The sequence below is a fragment of the Mycteria americana genome, chromosome 1 (assembly GCF_035582795.1).
Source record: "Mycteria americana isolate JAX WOST 10 ecotype Jacksonville Zoo and Gardens chromosome 1, USCA_MyAme_1.0, whole genome shotgun sequence".
NCBI classification, from domain to species: Eukaryota; Metazoa; Chordata; class Aves; order Ciconiiformes; family Ciconiidae; genus Mycteria; species Mycteria americana.
In genome coordinates this window covers 50,910,435-50,928,218 of record NC_134365.1, presented here as the reverse complement: position 1 = coordinate 50,928,218, position 17,784 = coordinate 50,910,435, and the positions used below count along the sequence as shown (strand labels likewise).

Here is a 17,784-nt window from a genome sequence, read left to right as displayed (position 1 = left end):
GAACAAGTACATTTGAAACAAAAACCCCGAAAAACCTCTTCCAGGTGAGCATAGCATTTCTTCACAGCTGTAGTTCATGTCTTTGGTTTTGTTGTAAAGAATGGCAGAGCTCTTGGCATATGTTTCATTTGAAACTGCTGAAACTGCTTAGTGATGGCTGAGAACCCGGCCCCAAAGCTGAGCACTGTGTATGGCCTTCTTTTGTATGGGTGTTTTGGATAGGCTCTTTAAAGATTTCTGCTTTTTATCTATCACTTTGCAGTAAAGTGACTGCTTGGCCTTTAATTTAAAGATTATTTCAGAATGTTTTACCAAAATAGTTCAGTTCTGGATGAGCAAGAGATTTGCAGGAACTAAATAATGAAAGATAAACAGCAAACTAATGAAGTAGGTAGACAATGTGCGAGAATTGTGGCTGCTTTCTACAGTGAAGACTTTCTACAGTAAATGCTACTCACAGACTAGATGACTTTTGCTTTTTATTGCTATTTTTATTTTGTTGGTTGTGTTCTGATGGCTCTAACCTTTTATTTTTCTGTCTCAGAAACTCGAAGCTGACACTCTTGATGCTAAAGCAAGCAAAGAACAAGCTCTTCAGGAGTTACAGCAGCAGCGACAGCAATCTACAGAATTAGACCTCCAAACAGCAGAACTGAGTAAACAACTTGAAGCAGCAAGAGAAGCGTATGCATTTCCTGTGTTACAGTACTTTTCAAAGTCACACATAAAACTAGAGTGGTTTGGACTAGAGTTGAAATTTTGTTCTTCTCTCCGGTGATTTCTTAAAATCATAGATAAGTGATGTGTTCCCTCTGCTACGGGAACTTGAGTTTTATCCCCCCTGTTTTCTTTCACTCTATATGCCATGCAGACTCCATCTACTATGCTGTCTCATGTGAATCACTGACTGCTGTGATTCAATACACTTCTTCAGTTTATTTACTGTGCTTGTTGTCAGCTAAATATCTGAACAGTCTGATGTAGTGAGGTCCATCTTTAAATATCCATAGCTCTGTAACTTTTTTCAAAGACTAATTTGCAATTTATGCATAGGCAGCAAAGGGGTAGTTTCTGTTCATTATAGCTGAGGAAGAAAAATCCATCTCAAAATAGTTTTTAGAGTTGCTGGTATGTCTTCATTGGAGAGACAAAATGCCCATGCTCTGGATGAAAAAGGTATGCTTTGAAGTAGTTCTACAGTTAATATATTAAATAATAGAGACATTTAATGATACAAAAGAACCCGTGAAGGAGAATTAAAAAAAAAAATAATATTATTTTTCTCCATGTTTGCAGGATGTCTAATGCTAAATTGGATTTGCAGAAGAATTCTGAGGCCCTTGAACAAGCGAAACAGCAAATTTCAAAGCAGGAGGAGGAGAAGGCCAGCCTCAAACAAAACCTTGAGAAATCAAATCAAGATACAAGTAAACAACTCAAGGAATTAGACTGTAAAATGCAAGCAGCAACATCAGAGCTGCAACAAGTGAAATTAGAGAGGGATACTCTATTAAAGGACCTTGCAGCTACCAAAGACAAGCTCTCAAAAAGTTCTGAATCCTTCAAAAAAAGAAAGGAGGAATTAGAAAAAGAAATACAAAAAGGAAAAGCAGCTGTGGCAGAAATGGTTAGTAGTTTCTTTCATTAGACATTAAGTTTGGTGTATTTACAGTCTGATAAAGTGACTTTGCTTTCTGTCTGAAAACAGTGTACATACAATGACAATGCATGGAAACTAATTGCAGTAAGGAAAAAGCAAATTGTGATTTTTAGTAGTTCATACATGTGCCCTACCTTAAATTTTTGTCTGGATGTTTACAGTAGTAAACATCAGTCATACCACAACAGGATCTCTTTTTCTTGCTGCATGCCTTTAATATGCTGAAGAAACTAAATGGAAACAAGTGGTGAAACAATTTGATGGGAAATGTCCCCCTTTTTAAAAATACATCAGCAGTATTGTAACAACACAAAGTTATAAACCCTTTGCTAAAGTGCCACCATCTTGAAGAAGACATTATTTTTCTGAGGCCATTTTAGTTTCCTTTCTGGAGTCTTTGTATATAGAACCTTCCTGTGCACTTGTCTGGACACGCTGGAAGGCTGCGTACTGCAGGCAGAGTAACACCGTCTGTTGTTTGGGGAGATGCCTAGCTTAAGGTATTATCAGAGTACTACAACTATTTGAGTTTCAGAAAGGTCTCACAAGTGGCATTATAACAACAAGTGCTTGACCACCAGGGCAACCTATTGTGGTAAAGAAAGTGAACTCTCACTAGCCTTAAAATACACCTTTTTCTTCCCTCTTTTGCTTCCTTGGTAATCTGAATGGGAACTATATGAATACATGTTTTATAGATTTTCTTATACAGTTGTTCTAACACCCCTGCCTCAGACATGATAGAGGTGTCTTTCTCATTCCCTTCTCATCTTACATGTCACCATTTCCCAGAACCCGTTCAGAGCTGCTTTTATTCTGATCTAAAAAAAATTCTGCTCCTAGTTAAAAACCCCGTTTTTTCCTTTACTCTTTCCCCTTAAGATAAGCCTTTTTGTTTGCTTTACTTAGTTACTGCTGTTTAAATATTTGTTTCTCCTAAAAACTTGAAGGATTTTCTCCCCAATTTAGACTTAAAGATAGGAGTCCAGATTCTGCTTCTAATTCTGTAGTCATTTGGAGGCTCACCACAGTCTTAAGTGCATAGTATTTGGAGTTAAAATGTAGTTGTATTTGCATGCAAGTCCTGCAAATGTACTTGCTCGTGAGTTTTAGAACATCAAGAAATTTTGGATCCTGAGGAAAGCTGTGAGCCTACTGCTTCCCACAAGAAGGAGAAGGGCTGCCAACAACAGCTTCAAACAGGGAGACTATCCCTAATCAGAAGAACTCTTTGGCACATGGCTGCGTTTGTTGGTACAGGGTAGCGGCTGTGTTCAGCTTAGATTTACCACTGTTAAAGTTTTGAGAAGTTTTGAGCTGAAAATATGTCTGCAGCTGAGAAGGAAAGCTTTGTCACTGAAAAGGAAAGCATTATTTTTCAAGGCTTTGTAGATCCTGCAAAAATACCTGGTACCCGGTCTTAGAAGCTCACAGGAATATTTCCTTGTCTTATGTTTCTTAGGAAAAATCTTGCCAAGAAGTAAAACACCAGCTCCAGGTACAAACAGAGTCTGTAGCTAAAGAGAGGAATGAATTGAAAAACTCACTGGAAAAAAAGGAGGGGGTAAGCTGTCTGCTTAGTTTCAAAAATATAGAAACCAATAATAATAAATGTTTGAAAGATTCGTTTTCAGTCTCACATGGTGGGACTGATGAGAGATAACGAGGTTGCAGTTCTCTAATTGTAACCTACCTGGGGCACTGAAACAAGGTGATACTAAAAATTTCCTAGATGTTAATGTGAAGCTTTAAAATACAGGTTTTACTCCTGCCTTTCTGTGCCCCACATACCTTAGTGGGGGATTTTAGCCCTTCAGGTTTTTTCATTAGTGAAACAGTTACTTGGTATTACCGTGTCCTCAATTTTTTTCATACTTTTGTACAATAAAAGTTGTTATCTCCTATCCTTAGATCTGTTTTAGTCTCAGGCCTAATCAGTATGTTCTCTGTGTGGTTGACAGGACATTTTCAGGTATCCTTGAAGGATTTAGTTGCTTTTGCAAACTTGTGTAGGTCACTTGCCTGTGACTGCATAAGGACCAAATGTACTTATTTTTTAAAGATGAGCATTCAGACTGGAAAATCACGTAGTCCAGCTGGCAGCCTGAAGGCCAAATCTGCTTTCATGGATTTCTTTACCCAAGCTGTCACCTGTTCCCTAAAGGAATCAGAAAAGATATGATCAGTGGACACAGTTTGATGGACTGTGATGGACTCTTACTGCCTGAAAGAGGGTTTGTGGAATGTGCAGGTGTGATGGTAATTGCTCTGTGACTACTGCTGCTACTCCCCTGGCTCCTTTCTTGTTCAGCAGAAGCACTACGGTGCTCTGTGGTGAGTGCAGGAGGATGAGTTTGGTATCTGCTGCAGTTGACAGCAGGAGAGCCCAGACCACTGCTGGCTTGAGAAAAGTTGCCTGCACTTAATTTGGAATGGTGAAAAAAGACTGCAGTTGCTCTAAGGGTAGGAAATTCGGAATAACAGATGATTTTAATGTGTTATGGTAGCTCTTAAAATCTACTTGCCAGTGTTCGACCACCTAGCTCTGAAGCAGAAGATAGCAGCAGCGGCACTGTGGGATGGTCTGGTTCTGTGTACAAGAAATAACATTAGCATCCTTGGAAACTGTTTCCTGCAAATAATCTGCAGCTCTTTGTAAAAACATAAGAGTGGGCATACTGGATCACAAGAAAGATATAGCTTGGTATCTGGTCTCTGGCAGAGGAAAGTAGCAGATGCCTAGAGAAAAGCAGAGTAGGGCAAGCCTTTCAGATTCCTACAGTCAGGGGATTCTCCCCAACTTCTAGCAGTCTTTTGGGAGCTGATTTCCTGAAGCTGTATCTTCAGCTTTAACAGCTTGATCAGTTTTTCATCTGTGAAATTGTCTGGTTTTTGAACTACGTAATTGTCATCCACACAGTTCAATAGGCAGTTTCACATACTACAGCATGTACAAATAGTGATTTAAATTAAAATTATATACAGTTATTTAATGTTTTTGAACATAGATTTCTAAGCAGTTATCGATAGAACTTGATTCAGCACGAGCGCAAGTACTGGAGATGCAGGGTCTTCTGAAGGAGAAAGAAAAAAGTGAGCAACATCTCCAGGGAAAGCTGAGAGAGTTAAAGGAATCTTTTGAGCAGAAGAAAAAACATAGTGAGACACTGCAAGCTGAATTAAAAACTGCCCTTTTAGAAAAGGTAAGACTGGCCTCTCTTACTCCTTTAAGAAAATTAATGTAAATTTCTCTGATAAATGCAGCTTTTATGTCACTAACTGTGTCACTATCACTTTGTGATAAACAGCTGTTTGCTGTAGTCTTGCTGGAAATGATAAGGTCAGGATGTGGAAACAAGGTCTTCAGATGCTGTTGGAGATAAAAACAACATAATCAACAACAACAATAATAAAGTAAAAAGAACCAGTGCTGAAATATGAATTCTGTAGGAACTGAGTTTCAATAAAGTGATAAAAATGGCTATATTGAATGTGTTTATTTTGCTTCAGGAGACAAGAGCTGCCATTTTCTTGTAAAGCAGTAGAATTTTGTGAGAGTAGTTTAGACAAACTCCGCAGTGTTTTGGAATGTCCATGGCAGTTTTAGACCAAGTCTTCTCTTATTATACCAAAAGAATTTATCTGAGTGACAGTATGAAACTCAGAGACCATAATGGAAAGAGTTCAAATGTCTTACAACATTAGGGAATGTTGTGTTGTGTGCCATGCACTGTTAAATGTTGCTCCAGCTTTGGCTGCCCCATGCTTCATGATCATATTTGTGCTTTAGTCAGTCTGTGGAAACTTTAGGACTTGGAAACATTATTTAGATTTTTAATATTTGGTCTTAATGTGTTTCACTTAGTCTTTTGACATGAATTAAATTTTGTTGTTAAATTAGTTACAAAATATTACTGTAAAATCACAAACATCAGATTACTGAACTGCTATTTCGTAAGTGGAAAAAAATCTCATCTTGCCGTAGAGATGCAGTTTATTGAAATGATTAAGATTAGGATAATTAAGATTAAGATTACTGTCTGTAATGTTAATTGAAACTTCCTATGCTTATGTTTCAGGCAGAACTGGAGAATAAACTGCAACAGCAGTCTATTTTGTCAGCACAGGAGCTTAAAGCAGAGAAAGTCAAGCTAGCAGACTTACAGAAGACCCATGAAAAACATAAGGAAAACATGGAGAAGCTGCAGCTGGACCTTTATGGGAAAGAGTCTGAGCTGCTGGCAACCAGGCAAGACCTTAAGGTACTTACAGTCATTTTAATGTCATATGTGACTTAGTAGATCTGTTTATATCCATTTTGAAGACCAAGAAACAGTGCAAGAACTGTATAGGCAGAAAAAAGCTCTTCTGCTATATATAGAATTTAGTGCTGTTCAATCCCTTCCCCTGGGACAAGAGACATCCTGAAACTAATTTAAAGCTAAGCGTATTTGCCAGTTTGTCTGAAATACCCTTGCTTTTGTGTAGCAGCAAAGTGAAAAAGTATATATTTTTGTATTCTTTTAAGAGTTAATTTTTCATATTGGTTTTTCTTGTTACATACTGTACCTTTCAACTATTTTAAATACTGTAGCTTTCAACTAATTTAAACAGCATAGCTAATTAGGGCAAAGTCTGCCAGCATGTGAGTAACCACTGTCTTCTAGAGGATTTAACTAGAATTTTAGTTGTCAGTCTTTTCCCATGTCCTTGCCCCTTCCGCTTCTTCCTGGCTGACTGTAGACGTTCAGAGATGTCAAACTACTAGATACAGTAGGTTTAGGGACCTGCCTGGAATACAAGTGTCCAAACTTAGTCCTTGAAGTTTTTGCTGTTCCTAGCCTGAATTTATCTGCTTTGGTATTAGGGTGTAGTGCCTTCAAAGAGGGATTGCTGGGAGTTGAGTCAGTCAGCAAAGGTGTTCTTCGTCCTTTTTTTCTGCCCCCCTCCTTCATGTCAGTGCTAAGCCAATGCTCCAGTTAGTCCCAAGGCATACTGTGCTGCAGAGACTGGCTGTCTACTGGCAAGATGTGAAGCTTTGGCACTTTTCCCTTCAGATGAATCCCACTGCAGCTTTGTCTGTGACTGTCTGACTGTTGTTCTAGGCTCTTCTGAAGTTTATGGAGAGAAATGGGCACTTCGGGAGGACAGATCATCTGATCTGTTTTAGATGTCAGCTTCTGTTTGCTTCATTACATATAAAGGGAGCCTTTGGTGACTGCTTAGATTTCATTGCTCCCTTTCACCTGTCCCAGTGGAGGCCTTTCAGTCCCATCACTGAAATGGTTAAAGGTCTTGTGGCTGTTTCAGATAGACCCATGTGAGCTGTGGAGCCCTAGCCAAACTCCACGTTCGGGGTTATTTTAAGAAAAAGAGAAATAGCTCCTTTACATATAGGTCATTAGAGTTTTATTAATCTTACTCCTCCTCTGTAGCATTAGATTACCTGCTACGTTTCCCTGCAGGTTCCAGAAGCTTTACTTTCAGTGCAGGTTAGTTGAATCGCTATGTTAAATTGTGAAGAACTTTAGCATGATTAACAAGCAACAGTAGTTTAAACATACTCTTTCTTATGGTTAGTTACCATAGCACATGTACATCTGTGAGTTAATTTCATGCAATGCATTTAGATCAACATTTGGTAATGCAATGACCTGTAAAAGCATTGGATGTGCTCAGTAACTGGGTTTTTTGGTATAGTTTTCATTTAAGTATCACTTGTTGCAAAAATAGCTCTGAATAAGTATTATTATACCAGCTTGATGACCTCTAGTTCTGGCAAGTATAAAATAGGACAGTAGGCATCCCACATGCTTTTAAACCTGAATGGGGATGGTAGCGAGAGAGAGGGAGAACATCCAAGCAAAAAGGTAAGATAAGGTGACGGCAATGGGAAAACAAGATTTTCAAGATGAGCAGTCAGGTAACTTGATTTATTATGTAAGACTCTCTGGAGCCTAGAGAGCCTGAGGAAGATGGGGGTCCCGAGTACTGAAGTGATGTACCAACTTGGAGGCTGTTTTCTCTATTTAAAAAAAAAATTTAAAAACATATATTAATTAGGATTAGTGAGGTCTGCTTGCCACCACTTTTTTCTGTAAAATGCAGAAGGGGGAAAAGGTGGGGAGCCGATCTTTAATTGTGGATATGCTGCCTCAGTGCAATGTTAACCTAAAGAAGCAGTGATAACTTGTCTGAGAAGACCACACAGGAAAAAGTACATTCAGAAAGCCTCAGCATGATAATGTTAGACTGAATATCAAAATGCCACTCAAGTCAGAAGAACTTTATGGTAGAGTTTCACAGTCCAGTTCAAAGTCAGTTGTCTGGATTATGTTTTGCCTTGGGCGAGTTACTTAATAAAAGTAGATAATTTGAACCAGAGCTGTGGATTTTGATTGAAGTTTGGAACCGAAGCTGATGGGTGGGCTGGGGTTCAGATTGGTCTTCATCTTATTAGTAGGCAGTAGTAGGAGTTTTTAAAACTTGTATGTAAGGTGAACTTGGGTGTCTTTCAGTGTGGGATTTTTAGGAGAGAGAGGAACTCCCTGCACAGCTGCGTTGAGTCAGCACGGTTTGAAGCCCCGCTTTGTCCAGCACAGGCACGGCCAGGCCGTATTGCGAGATCCTAGCAGTGCTAGGTTTTCTTCAGTTAAAAATACTCCAAGGGAAAAAGTAAATATTCTCCCGTGGTGTAGCACCATGCTGTTGGTCAGGCCAAGGTTCCAGGCGTGGGGATGGATCATAAAAGGCTGTACAGCACAGAGGTGGCACGGGCGGGGTGGTGGGGCCAGCTCCTGGGAGGGCATGGCGGGAGTTGGGCCGTACGCAGAGCACCATCTGCTGGCATCTCTTCGGAATGTCACGGCTGGGATCGCTGGCTCTTCTCCGGCTGGCAGGCTGAGGGGCGACTGGGAAGCCAGCAAACGCTTCAGCGAAGTTTTGCAGTTGGAGACCCGGCGTTGCATGAGGGAGAGCGGCAGAGCGGGCAGCGGCTGGCCGGGGGGCCACCAGCGCGGCTGGGCCACCGGCGCGGCTCGGCCCCCGGCTCTGGTGCGGTACCAGAGGAGCCTGGCTATGCGGCTGTAGCCGGGTGCAACCTGGGAACCTGCAAGGAAGAGGGAGAACTGTTGGAACAGAGTCGAAAGCGAGAACGTCGTTATGATTTCTGTGGATGCTATTTGCTGCGAATTTACTTTGGTTTAAAAATGCACCGTCTGTAGCGGTAACGACGCTCATACATTTTTGTGACTGGAAAAAGAAATTGGGTAGGATTTGAGTGTTTGTAAAAGCTGTTGTTTCTGATAAAAAAGAATATATATTATAAAAAAGAATACCACTAAATATTTTTGTGTATATAGATGCACATATACAAATATATATGTGCATATATATGTGTATATATAATACATAAATATTTTTGTATACACACATGCACACAAAATATTTAATGGGCTTTTTTTTGTCAGAGACATTTTTTTATACAGAAGAGTTAATAAAGATGCAGAACTGTTATTTCTGCCTTGATTTTGAGTTAGTGCAAGCATACTTCGTGTGAATCCTGCTCTCCTGAGCTCTGCCAAGTATCCTTCAGTCTTGGCATTTGCGCTTTTTGTAGTCAGTCCTGGTTTCCCCTGTGTTCTCAAAAGAATGTTCCTTTGCCTCCAATATTGGCATCGCTGTCAGTGTATCTTCAGTGGACGTTCTGGGACAATATTCATGCTGCCAAACCTCAGGTCTGTAAGTCAGGAGCCTAAGTTGTCGACAGTCAGTCTAACCCTTCTTAGGAAGTGAAGAGAGATCAGGTTAGCATCTGTGAATAATTTCACGTCTCTCCTTGTGGACTGGGATCAGGGAGCACACAGACTAAAATGCTCATTTGTGCACCTCACTTAGGTGGAATGAATCCAGGTCCTACCACCCAGCTAGGATCAGTTCTGCTGATCCTATGATTTGCACTGCAACAGCCCAAGTTATAGTGAATCAGACTGCGATACCTTCTTATCTTTTTCTTTCTTTATTTAAACTCTATACCAGTCATCCTAGCATCTGTTTTTATTTACAAAAATAAATACAGATTGGCATCTTTTGTTCTATACCTTTTCCTTGCATTTGGTTTTGTCTGTCATCCTAAAGAGCGATCTCATGACTGAGGGTGTCTTGTTGGGAGAACACCTATCATATTCTGGGAGCAATGGCAAAACTGAATGGTAATTGAATAAGGTAAATGGCATCAGATGTTTTGAGAGGTGATTTTATGTTAAGGATGTGAGCTCCTCAGCAGTCCAAAAGAATCAGGCTGAATTACGGTCTCAGTGGAGACTGGGCCAGGAGCAAGGATAATAACTGGAATGTTTAACCATGTGCCAGAAGATTTCTGCTCATTTCCAAAGGATGCTGTGAGGGACTTTTGAGCAAAGCAGAAAGAGAAGCATAAATAGATAGAAGGTTGATTTACTGTTAAAATTATATTAAATGGTTTCCCAGTTAAGGTAGGTAGCATCATTATTAATCACAGCACAATTAAGAGGCACTTATATATGTAAGCTATAGTATGCTAAATTGTTACGCAAAATTCCAGGTTTCTTATATTACAAACTACTGAATTATAGGAATGCTTATGCATAATACAATGCAGAGTAGGCTGAATACTGGCTCTCCTTATAAGAACATTTACATTGTCTTAGCCTAGGTATAGGTACAATGAGATAACCTGTCCAGTGTAGACACTTTGGGGGGCTGTTGAGAGAGGAGTATCCCCTATGTGAGGCTTTTAATTTGGGTGTCACTATCCACTTCATCAGTTTCATCATCCTGTGCTAATGAATTGGATGTAACCATGTTTCTTCTACTGGAAACAAATTTGAATAAAAGCTGTGACTTCATTATGTTTCTTTCTAAAACTGCAGAGACTATTGGGTTTTCCTGTGAAGATGTTCTGTGACGCTACATTTCTCATCCATTCTCATTGTTAGGAAAATACGATACTCCACTGCCCACAGTGGAGCAGAGAGGAATAATTTTGCTTTCTGAAAGACCCACCCTGCTGAGAGCTTGAAATTGCAAAAGCACCTCCCATTTTGCTTAAAAAAAATTCTGAGATAACACCTTGTGAAGTGTTAAGTAGTAAACTCTAGTAGCTCAGAAAGCAAATAAAATACTTTGTCTGCAAATCAATTTTAAAAGCCAGTGTGAGCTTTTTAAGAGCCACTGGGGTTGTTGAAAATGCTGTTGAATCAGCAGTGTTCCATCATTGGTGTTTCAAACTAAGTCTGAATCTGCAGGCAAAATAGTTGAGACATTACAAAGGAGGGTTAGGAGGCATCAGAAATCAATTTGTTTTTAAATCAACACGGGAGTGGCTAAAGCATATGCATAATTAAGTGAAGTCAAAGTTGCGCTTATTGTTCCTTTTAAAATCACTAACCTTCAACAAGAGGTTTGATTAGGATTTAAGTAAGAGCTTCAAAAAGAATTTAGTTTATCTTGAAAGAATTTAAATCCTTACTTGTGCACTGAAGGTAATAAACTTGCTACTAATAATAAATCTCCTCACCTCACATTCTGTATCTTAGCATCAAAAATTTCCATAAAATACTAATATTTTGGAGGAGTAGAAGATGAGTTTGGTATTTTTCTTTCTCATTTGTTCCTTCTGAAAGAACATGCTTCTAAGTGGAGCCAGTCCTTGCCTAAGCTGAAGGCTTAAAAAAAAAATAACCTCCAGAATACTAACTCAAGAAGAACCCTGAAGTGTGACTTTGCTGTGAGCAAACAGAATGAGCCTTAGGTGCAAGTTTTACGTTGTTTCTTGAGTTTTTGCGACCTGTTGTAGAGAGAGAAATCCAAGTTCTTTTTCTAGGTGATGGGAAGAGTTGGAGGCAAATTAGTAGATTGTGAATGGAAGTTTAAATTTTGTGTTTAAAATGCTGATGCAGCTGAGGCTGTGAAACGTTTTGTCCTGATATTAGCATTTAGGTTGTACATTTCACTTTAGGATTTTCAAAAATTTTACAATTGTCCTAGCACTAGATTCATTAAGTCATTGGTAAAAAATAGCATTGAATGACTTAAAATCTTCACAGTATAGCTTCACTGCCTCTTCAGTAACAGCTGTCTAGAGTTATAGAACAGTTGGTTTGCCCAGAGAATAAAATAAATTTGTGAGCAAATTCAAGTTCATTCTCTTTTCTTCAGTCACCTTTCCTTTTCTGTCCTTTTGTATGTTTTCGCCTTTTCTCTATGGAAGGATGCAAGCTGGAATACGTACAGTAAGGTATTGCTGCTGGAAATGGTACTAGGGTAGTTTCTTTTTACTTAGGGTAACCTCATAACCTAGAAGTTTCTGTAACTATGCTTTGTCAAAATTTGAAGCTGAATGTTGCATGCTACATAACGATTTTTCCATGTGGAAAATGTTTAAGTGACTGTTGAGTATCTGAAGCTCTTACACTGACAGATAATTTGCAGAACTCTCTTTGTAATTAGTCCACAGAAGAAAAACTTGCTCTAGCTCAAGAAGAATTAGTTTCCAGCAGAAATCGAATTGCTAGCAGTAATCAGCAGATTCAGGAACTGAAGAAAGCAAAGTCTACACTGGAGCAGGATGCATCAAAGAAGGAGCAGCAGCTGGGCGAGAAGACCAAAATGTTACAGGATCTTCAGAATGACAGGGTGAATGCCTCTGTCTTTCGAAATCTTCACAGAGACATATCCACCCCACGCAGGCACCCTTTATTAATTTCTGTTATATCTCTAAACAAGGGGTATTTTGGGGGCATAGCACTGTTGTAGTGCATAGCAATGGCAGTTTTAGTGAACCTCTGGTGCAAAGACTTTTAAAAGACAGTTTAAGAGAATTTGGTTCAAAATAGGCTGTTAATTTGTTCTAAGTGGCTAGACGGTGGAAAAAACGTTAACTAGTTTTAAATCTAAAACTGCAAACATGCTGCTAATTGTTTGCACTACGAACTGTGGATAGAAATATGTGGCAGTTGTTTCCCCTTAATTACAAAGCCTCCAAGTAGGTTTTGGGCCCTGGATGTTTTTTGTTAGCTTGTTTTTTTTTTATTTTGTGAACTTGGAAGAAGTAACTTTTCTACCACTTTTTATTTCTCTTCAAGATTTTGAAAGAAAAAGACTTGGCTAATGAAAAATGTAAAACAACAGAGCTCCAGGAAATAAGGAGTAGACTTGAAAAAGAAAATGCCAAGCTGGGTGAAGAGCTTAGAGCCTGCAAGCAAGAATTTGAGAAGGTATATTGAGACAAACTGAGTCTTCATGTCGTTGGTTATCTGATAAGAAATATGTGCCTACTCAGTAGATGTTATCTGGAATGGCTTTGCAAAGATGGTTGCTGTAAATATTGGTATTTACAGGTAAGGGAACCAAAGCACAGATCCCACTGAGGTTCCTGAGCAATGCTGACTTGATTAGTGATAATCCTGGAGCGCTGGTGTGGAGTGTTCTTGGCCAGTGGACCATATAACTTGTCTTAGCTTCAGGATGGGTTGTATGTCCTGGCTTTTCTTCTGTTCCACCGTAGATTCACTGTGCATACCCTTGCTTGACTATTCTGAAGTGCAGAAAGATGTCCAAAAGTGTCATGAATGTGAAGTTTCCCAGATATTCTATGCACATCTGGTACTTCTCAAGGATGCGTGGTAGAGTTGAAACTCCCTTGATGTATTGTGGTTTCTTAAAATGTCTTAAAAAGTCACGGTCGGGGAAGAAACAATGTCAGGAGCCTCGTAAAAGACTAACTCTCTTCCAAAATCATAACAATCAAATGAGCTCTCTAAAGGGTAAAAGTTTGGAGGCTTTAATTTAGTAATTTTTAGTCTTCGGTAAAACAAACTATTTCTCGCCACGTTCTACGTATTTCATCTTTTAGTCTCTGTAGAAACAAACATTCCTAAAAGGCTGTAGTTTGTGTTTTCCATATTACACTATTAGTAGTTACATTTGCATCTGTTAAGCACACAGGGTTTAAGTTGCTGCACAAGTATAAATGAAGGTGCAGTACCTATATGCTGATAAAAAGAAAGTAACGTGATATCTTACGAGTTTCAGATGTTCTTTTGTTCTCCAGTGTTAAGAAATTGGTCTCTTATTTTTAGATAGAAGTCTGTACTTTGTTTGTGTCAAGCAATCTATGCCCAGTACTTTGTTGGATTTTGGGGAAAGGTTATAATTCTTGTCATTCCTAAAATCTCTATTCTAAAGAAGAAAATTTCTAAAGACTTATATAAAATGTGTGCACACCGATGGCAGCTTAATATTCATCTCTTGGTCTCCCTACAAGCAATCAGACTAAAACAGAATTTGTGTCCTAAAGGCTTATACTCTGTTTCCCATGTCCTAGCAAGGAATGGATAGATACACATCTATAGGGTATCCCCCTATAGAGAGGATAAGTTCTCTCACTGTCTTTGGTTTGGTTTTAATTTGTGATGCAAATTTTGATTTATGGAAACTGGCAACCCCTATTAGTCTGTTAGTACCTGCATGCTTGGCTGTGTAATTTTAAGGAAAATGATTCCTATAAATTTAACTAACTCTTCTACTTCAGGAGTTTTTATGTTTTATTACAGAAGAACAAGTAAAACTAATATTTAAAACCAAATGTATCATCTTACTTGCTTAAAACATAGGGTAATTATTTATACATTTAAGACTAATAGAAACTAGCCTTCTTCGATCAGTGTTTGTTTTTTACATTGTCCTTACGGCACTTTTAACCTCATTACTGCAACCAGAGAACAATGAGAACTAAACTTTAGAGCAGAGCTAGAAAATTACGATGGACGTATCTTTTCAAGGAACTGTAGAAAATAATCCAACAGACCTTCAACTACTTCAGTAGAAACACACATTAAATTTATTTTAAAATGGAATGTTGTTCATAATATAGGTATAAGTTTAAAATCTTTGATCATGAAAATCACTGATGCTTTGTGCTATAAAATCATCCTTTCTTCCAGTGATAAAACTAAAAATTATTGCTGTCCTCTCCTTGGAAAGAATTACAGTATTTTTGAATTTAAATTATTTACACTTTCAATGTTACTACTTTAACTTTGAGCTCTGTATCCTAACAGGAGGTGGCAAATCTCAAGGATGCAAAACAGCTATTGATTCAACAGAAATTAGAGCTGCAGGGCAAAATAGATAATATGAATTCAGCTCTGGAACAGGAGAAAAAAACCCACCAAGCTGTCAAAGATCAGCTGAAAGACAGAGAAGAGGAACTGAAGAAAGAATGTGCTGAAATTGAAGCTAAACTGGTTAGTATGTTAAAGAGTGTAAGACTGTTGTTTTGTGAACACGCCTTTGGATTCTTTCAGGGACAGAGAGGAAGCAGAGAGTTGACTTTAGTTTCACATTACATTCATTTTTTAAATGACGAGGTCAGAAATCTTTGAAGCATTTAATGGTGTAGGAAAATTCAGTGGGATGACAGCCTTGTCGAACAGAGTTTGTTGATTAAAAGTAGTGATTCTAATACAGTAAGATTCTTTGCCTCAATTAAATGTGGGGAATAGGAAAAGAATACTTGGAAGATTGTTTTTCATTGTTCCATTGTTTTCTTAGCACACAGAGAAAAAAGAGAAAGAAGAAGAAAACCGGAAGCATGAGGAAAAGGAGACCAAGCTCACCATGCAGGTCACAGCTCTGAATGAAAACCTGGCTACCATGAAGAAAGAGTGGCAAAGCAGTCAGAGGCGAGTGAGCGAGCTAGAGAAACAGACGGACGATTTACGTGGGGATATTGCTGTCTTGGAAGCAACAGTGCAGAATAATCAGGATGAGAGAAGAGCGTTGCTGGAGAGGTAAGCTGTGGTCATGACGATGTGGAAGCATAGTTTGGGAAATGGATAGCCTCACGCTGAAAACTTGTTTCAATTGATTCAGGATTCTCTATGCATGCTTTATTTAAATCTGTGTTTGTTCATAGTGCCTGGGCTGTGGGTGCAGTTTCCAGAGTGCAACCTTCTGTCGTCCCTGCCAAAGCACAGCAAGGGGAGTTGGGAACAACTGTGCTCTTTGTGGGCTTTGACAGGGTGATCGTTTTGTAGAAAATCAGGCAGGCTTATCAGGACCTTACTTATCAACAAAGCCACAGCTCTGTGCTTGTGCTCGAAGATTTATGCCCAGCTGTAAGAACCTTCTAAATCCATTGGGCTACTCTGAACTTTGAGGTGTGTAGGCTGTGGCTTCTCATCTCATCAGTTGTGTGAAGCTTGCAAGGCCTGGCAGAGAGAGCTTCTCTTACCTGAGTTAACTATCCTTCTCCGTCACTCTGAGGCCTTGATTCAGTCAGAGTAGATGCACTAGTCATCCAGAAGCCTGGAAGAGACTCCTTAGTGCCTCCAGTAACACAGAATTTGCTTAGGGACTTCTAGGTATACCCACTGCTCAACGTTAGGAGATTGAACGTGTAATTGGATTAGATAGGCTAAGGTTCACACAAGAGTCATTTTCTTCCTCCTGAAAACCTACGGTCTTCTTTCCTCCAGTTCTGCTATTGTCTCTACAATGTATTTAAATCTTAGGTAAGCAGAGTGCCTTTCCTTCAGGCAGCAGGAGGCATGCAAGGCAGCAGGAGTTACCTGAAAGCAATGATTACAAGGGTAGAAGAAACACCTGTGAGACAGGAAACTCTCATCGTCCTTATTTCCGGACATGTTTGGTGAAGGCAAAGTGGAAAACTTTTTTCAGTACTGTCAAGCTTCCTGATTTGTTTTTTGAGCAGTAGACCTTGGGAAAGGATGGGATCAATTCAAGTGAGATCCTCTTTCTTTGGCAATTCCTTGCCATACTGTGCTGAACTCATCCAGTAGCCGTTTACAGCTTGGCAGAAAAACACCCTTTGAAATTTGGCTTTCAACAGTTAACTGAATTTCAGCTGATGGGAGGTGACCTTGCTAAAAGAAGAAGGTTTCTTTTCTGCTCCGTTGTCTGACCTGATCTGCTGCAGCTGGTTTGTGAGAGTGTCCTGTTGCACAGGTGTACTTATGGGGGCTTGCTGTTGATGGACTGCATTCGGTACTGTCCCTGGTTTTGGGAGTAATTCCAGGTATTAAAAAGCCACAGATATGTGGGAGCAATGCCAGATAATCTTAAACTGATTGTTACAACAGGACATTTTTCCAGTCAAGGCATCCAAGAACTCTTCACAGCAGGGATATTTTTGGCTGGATTTTATGAGAGTAACTTAGACATGACAACCTGCCCAAAGGAGGCAGTATACATTGCCTTATATGCCTTGAGCTGACTATTTACTATTTTTCCTCAGGTGTATAAAAAGTGAGGGAGAAATTGAAAAGCTTCAAGCCAAACTTGTAGAAATGAAGAAAAAGCTGGACAACACTACTGCTGCAATGCAGGAACTTGGCCGAGAAAACCAGTCATTACAGGTATAATTTGATTTGAGGCAATTAAACCTGTTGAGTCTCTGTGTGGGAACTTATGAGAATTTCAGGTTTGTGTCAGATTGGTGGTGGGTTGCCTTTCCAGAGTGATTAAGATGTTTTGCTTGTGGTGTACGAGGGCCATATTGCTGTCTGTGGGTTCTTAAATCTGCTCATAGTGTTGAAACTTGGAAGATTTTCTCTCTGAACAAACATAAGCTCTCAGTATCGTGGCAGAGTTGGTGCTTTTGTACCACACTGGGTAGGTGTGCAGTGAAAATAGAGGAAATTAGTTGAAATTAGACATGCATTTAAAAAACCCCTGTTTTATATCTTCTATATAGATCAAACACACCCAAGCTCTCAACAGGAAGTGGGCAGAAGACAATGAGGTACAGAATTGTATGGCCTGTGGAAAAGGCTTTTCGGTGACAGTGAGAAGGGTAGGTGTGTTTTACTGTGTGTCTGTGGGGATTTTATTTTTCTATGGTTTTCAAACTCTTAGATGGGATACAAACTTCAGAAAACAGCCTTAATAGTGCTGTGATACTCAGGACATCTCAGAATACAGTTACTGCTTGCAGTGCCCTAAATATTAAAAATAAAGTTTGTGGAGCTTACTTAATTCATGATTCTTTTGCCATTTTAACAGTATCAGTTTATAAACAGTGTTAAAATAGTTCAATCCCCTAAGCGAGCAAGCAAAATTAC

At 39.3% G+C, this 17,784-nt stretch overlaps 1 protein-coding gene across 5 annotated transcripts in view; it reads left to right on the top strand.

The window, feature by feature from the left end:
* EEA1 (early endosome antigen 1) overlaps nt 1-17,784 on the top strand; it is a 78,634-nt gene that overhangs the window by 53,155 nt on the left and 7,695 nt on the right. For all 5 annotated transcript variants that reach the window (XM_075496965.1, XM_075496958.1, XM_075496974.1 and 2 more), the window contains 11 exons: nt 545-684; nt 1,297-1,627; nt 3,123-3,224; nt 4,669-4,863; nt 5,740-5,922; nt 12,149-12,334; nt 12,784-12,915; nt 14,761-14,946; nt 15,254-15,492; nt 16,959-17,079; nt 17,418-17,516. In XM_075496965.1, coding sequence (XP_075353080.1) covers nt 545-684; nt 1,297-1,627; nt 3,123-3,224; nt 4,669-4,863; nt 5,740-5,922; nt 12,149-12,334; nt 12,784-12,915; nt 14,761-14,946; nt 15,254-15,492; nt 16,959-17,079; nt 17,418-17,516 — 1,914 coding nt within the window. The remainder of the gene's footprint in view (nt 1-544; nt 685-1,296; nt 1,628-3,122; nt 3,225-4,668; nt 4,864-5,739; nt 5,923-12,148; nt 12,335-12,783; nt 12,916-14,760; nt 14,947-15,253; nt 15,493-16,958; nt 17,080-17,417; nt 17,517-17,784) is intronic.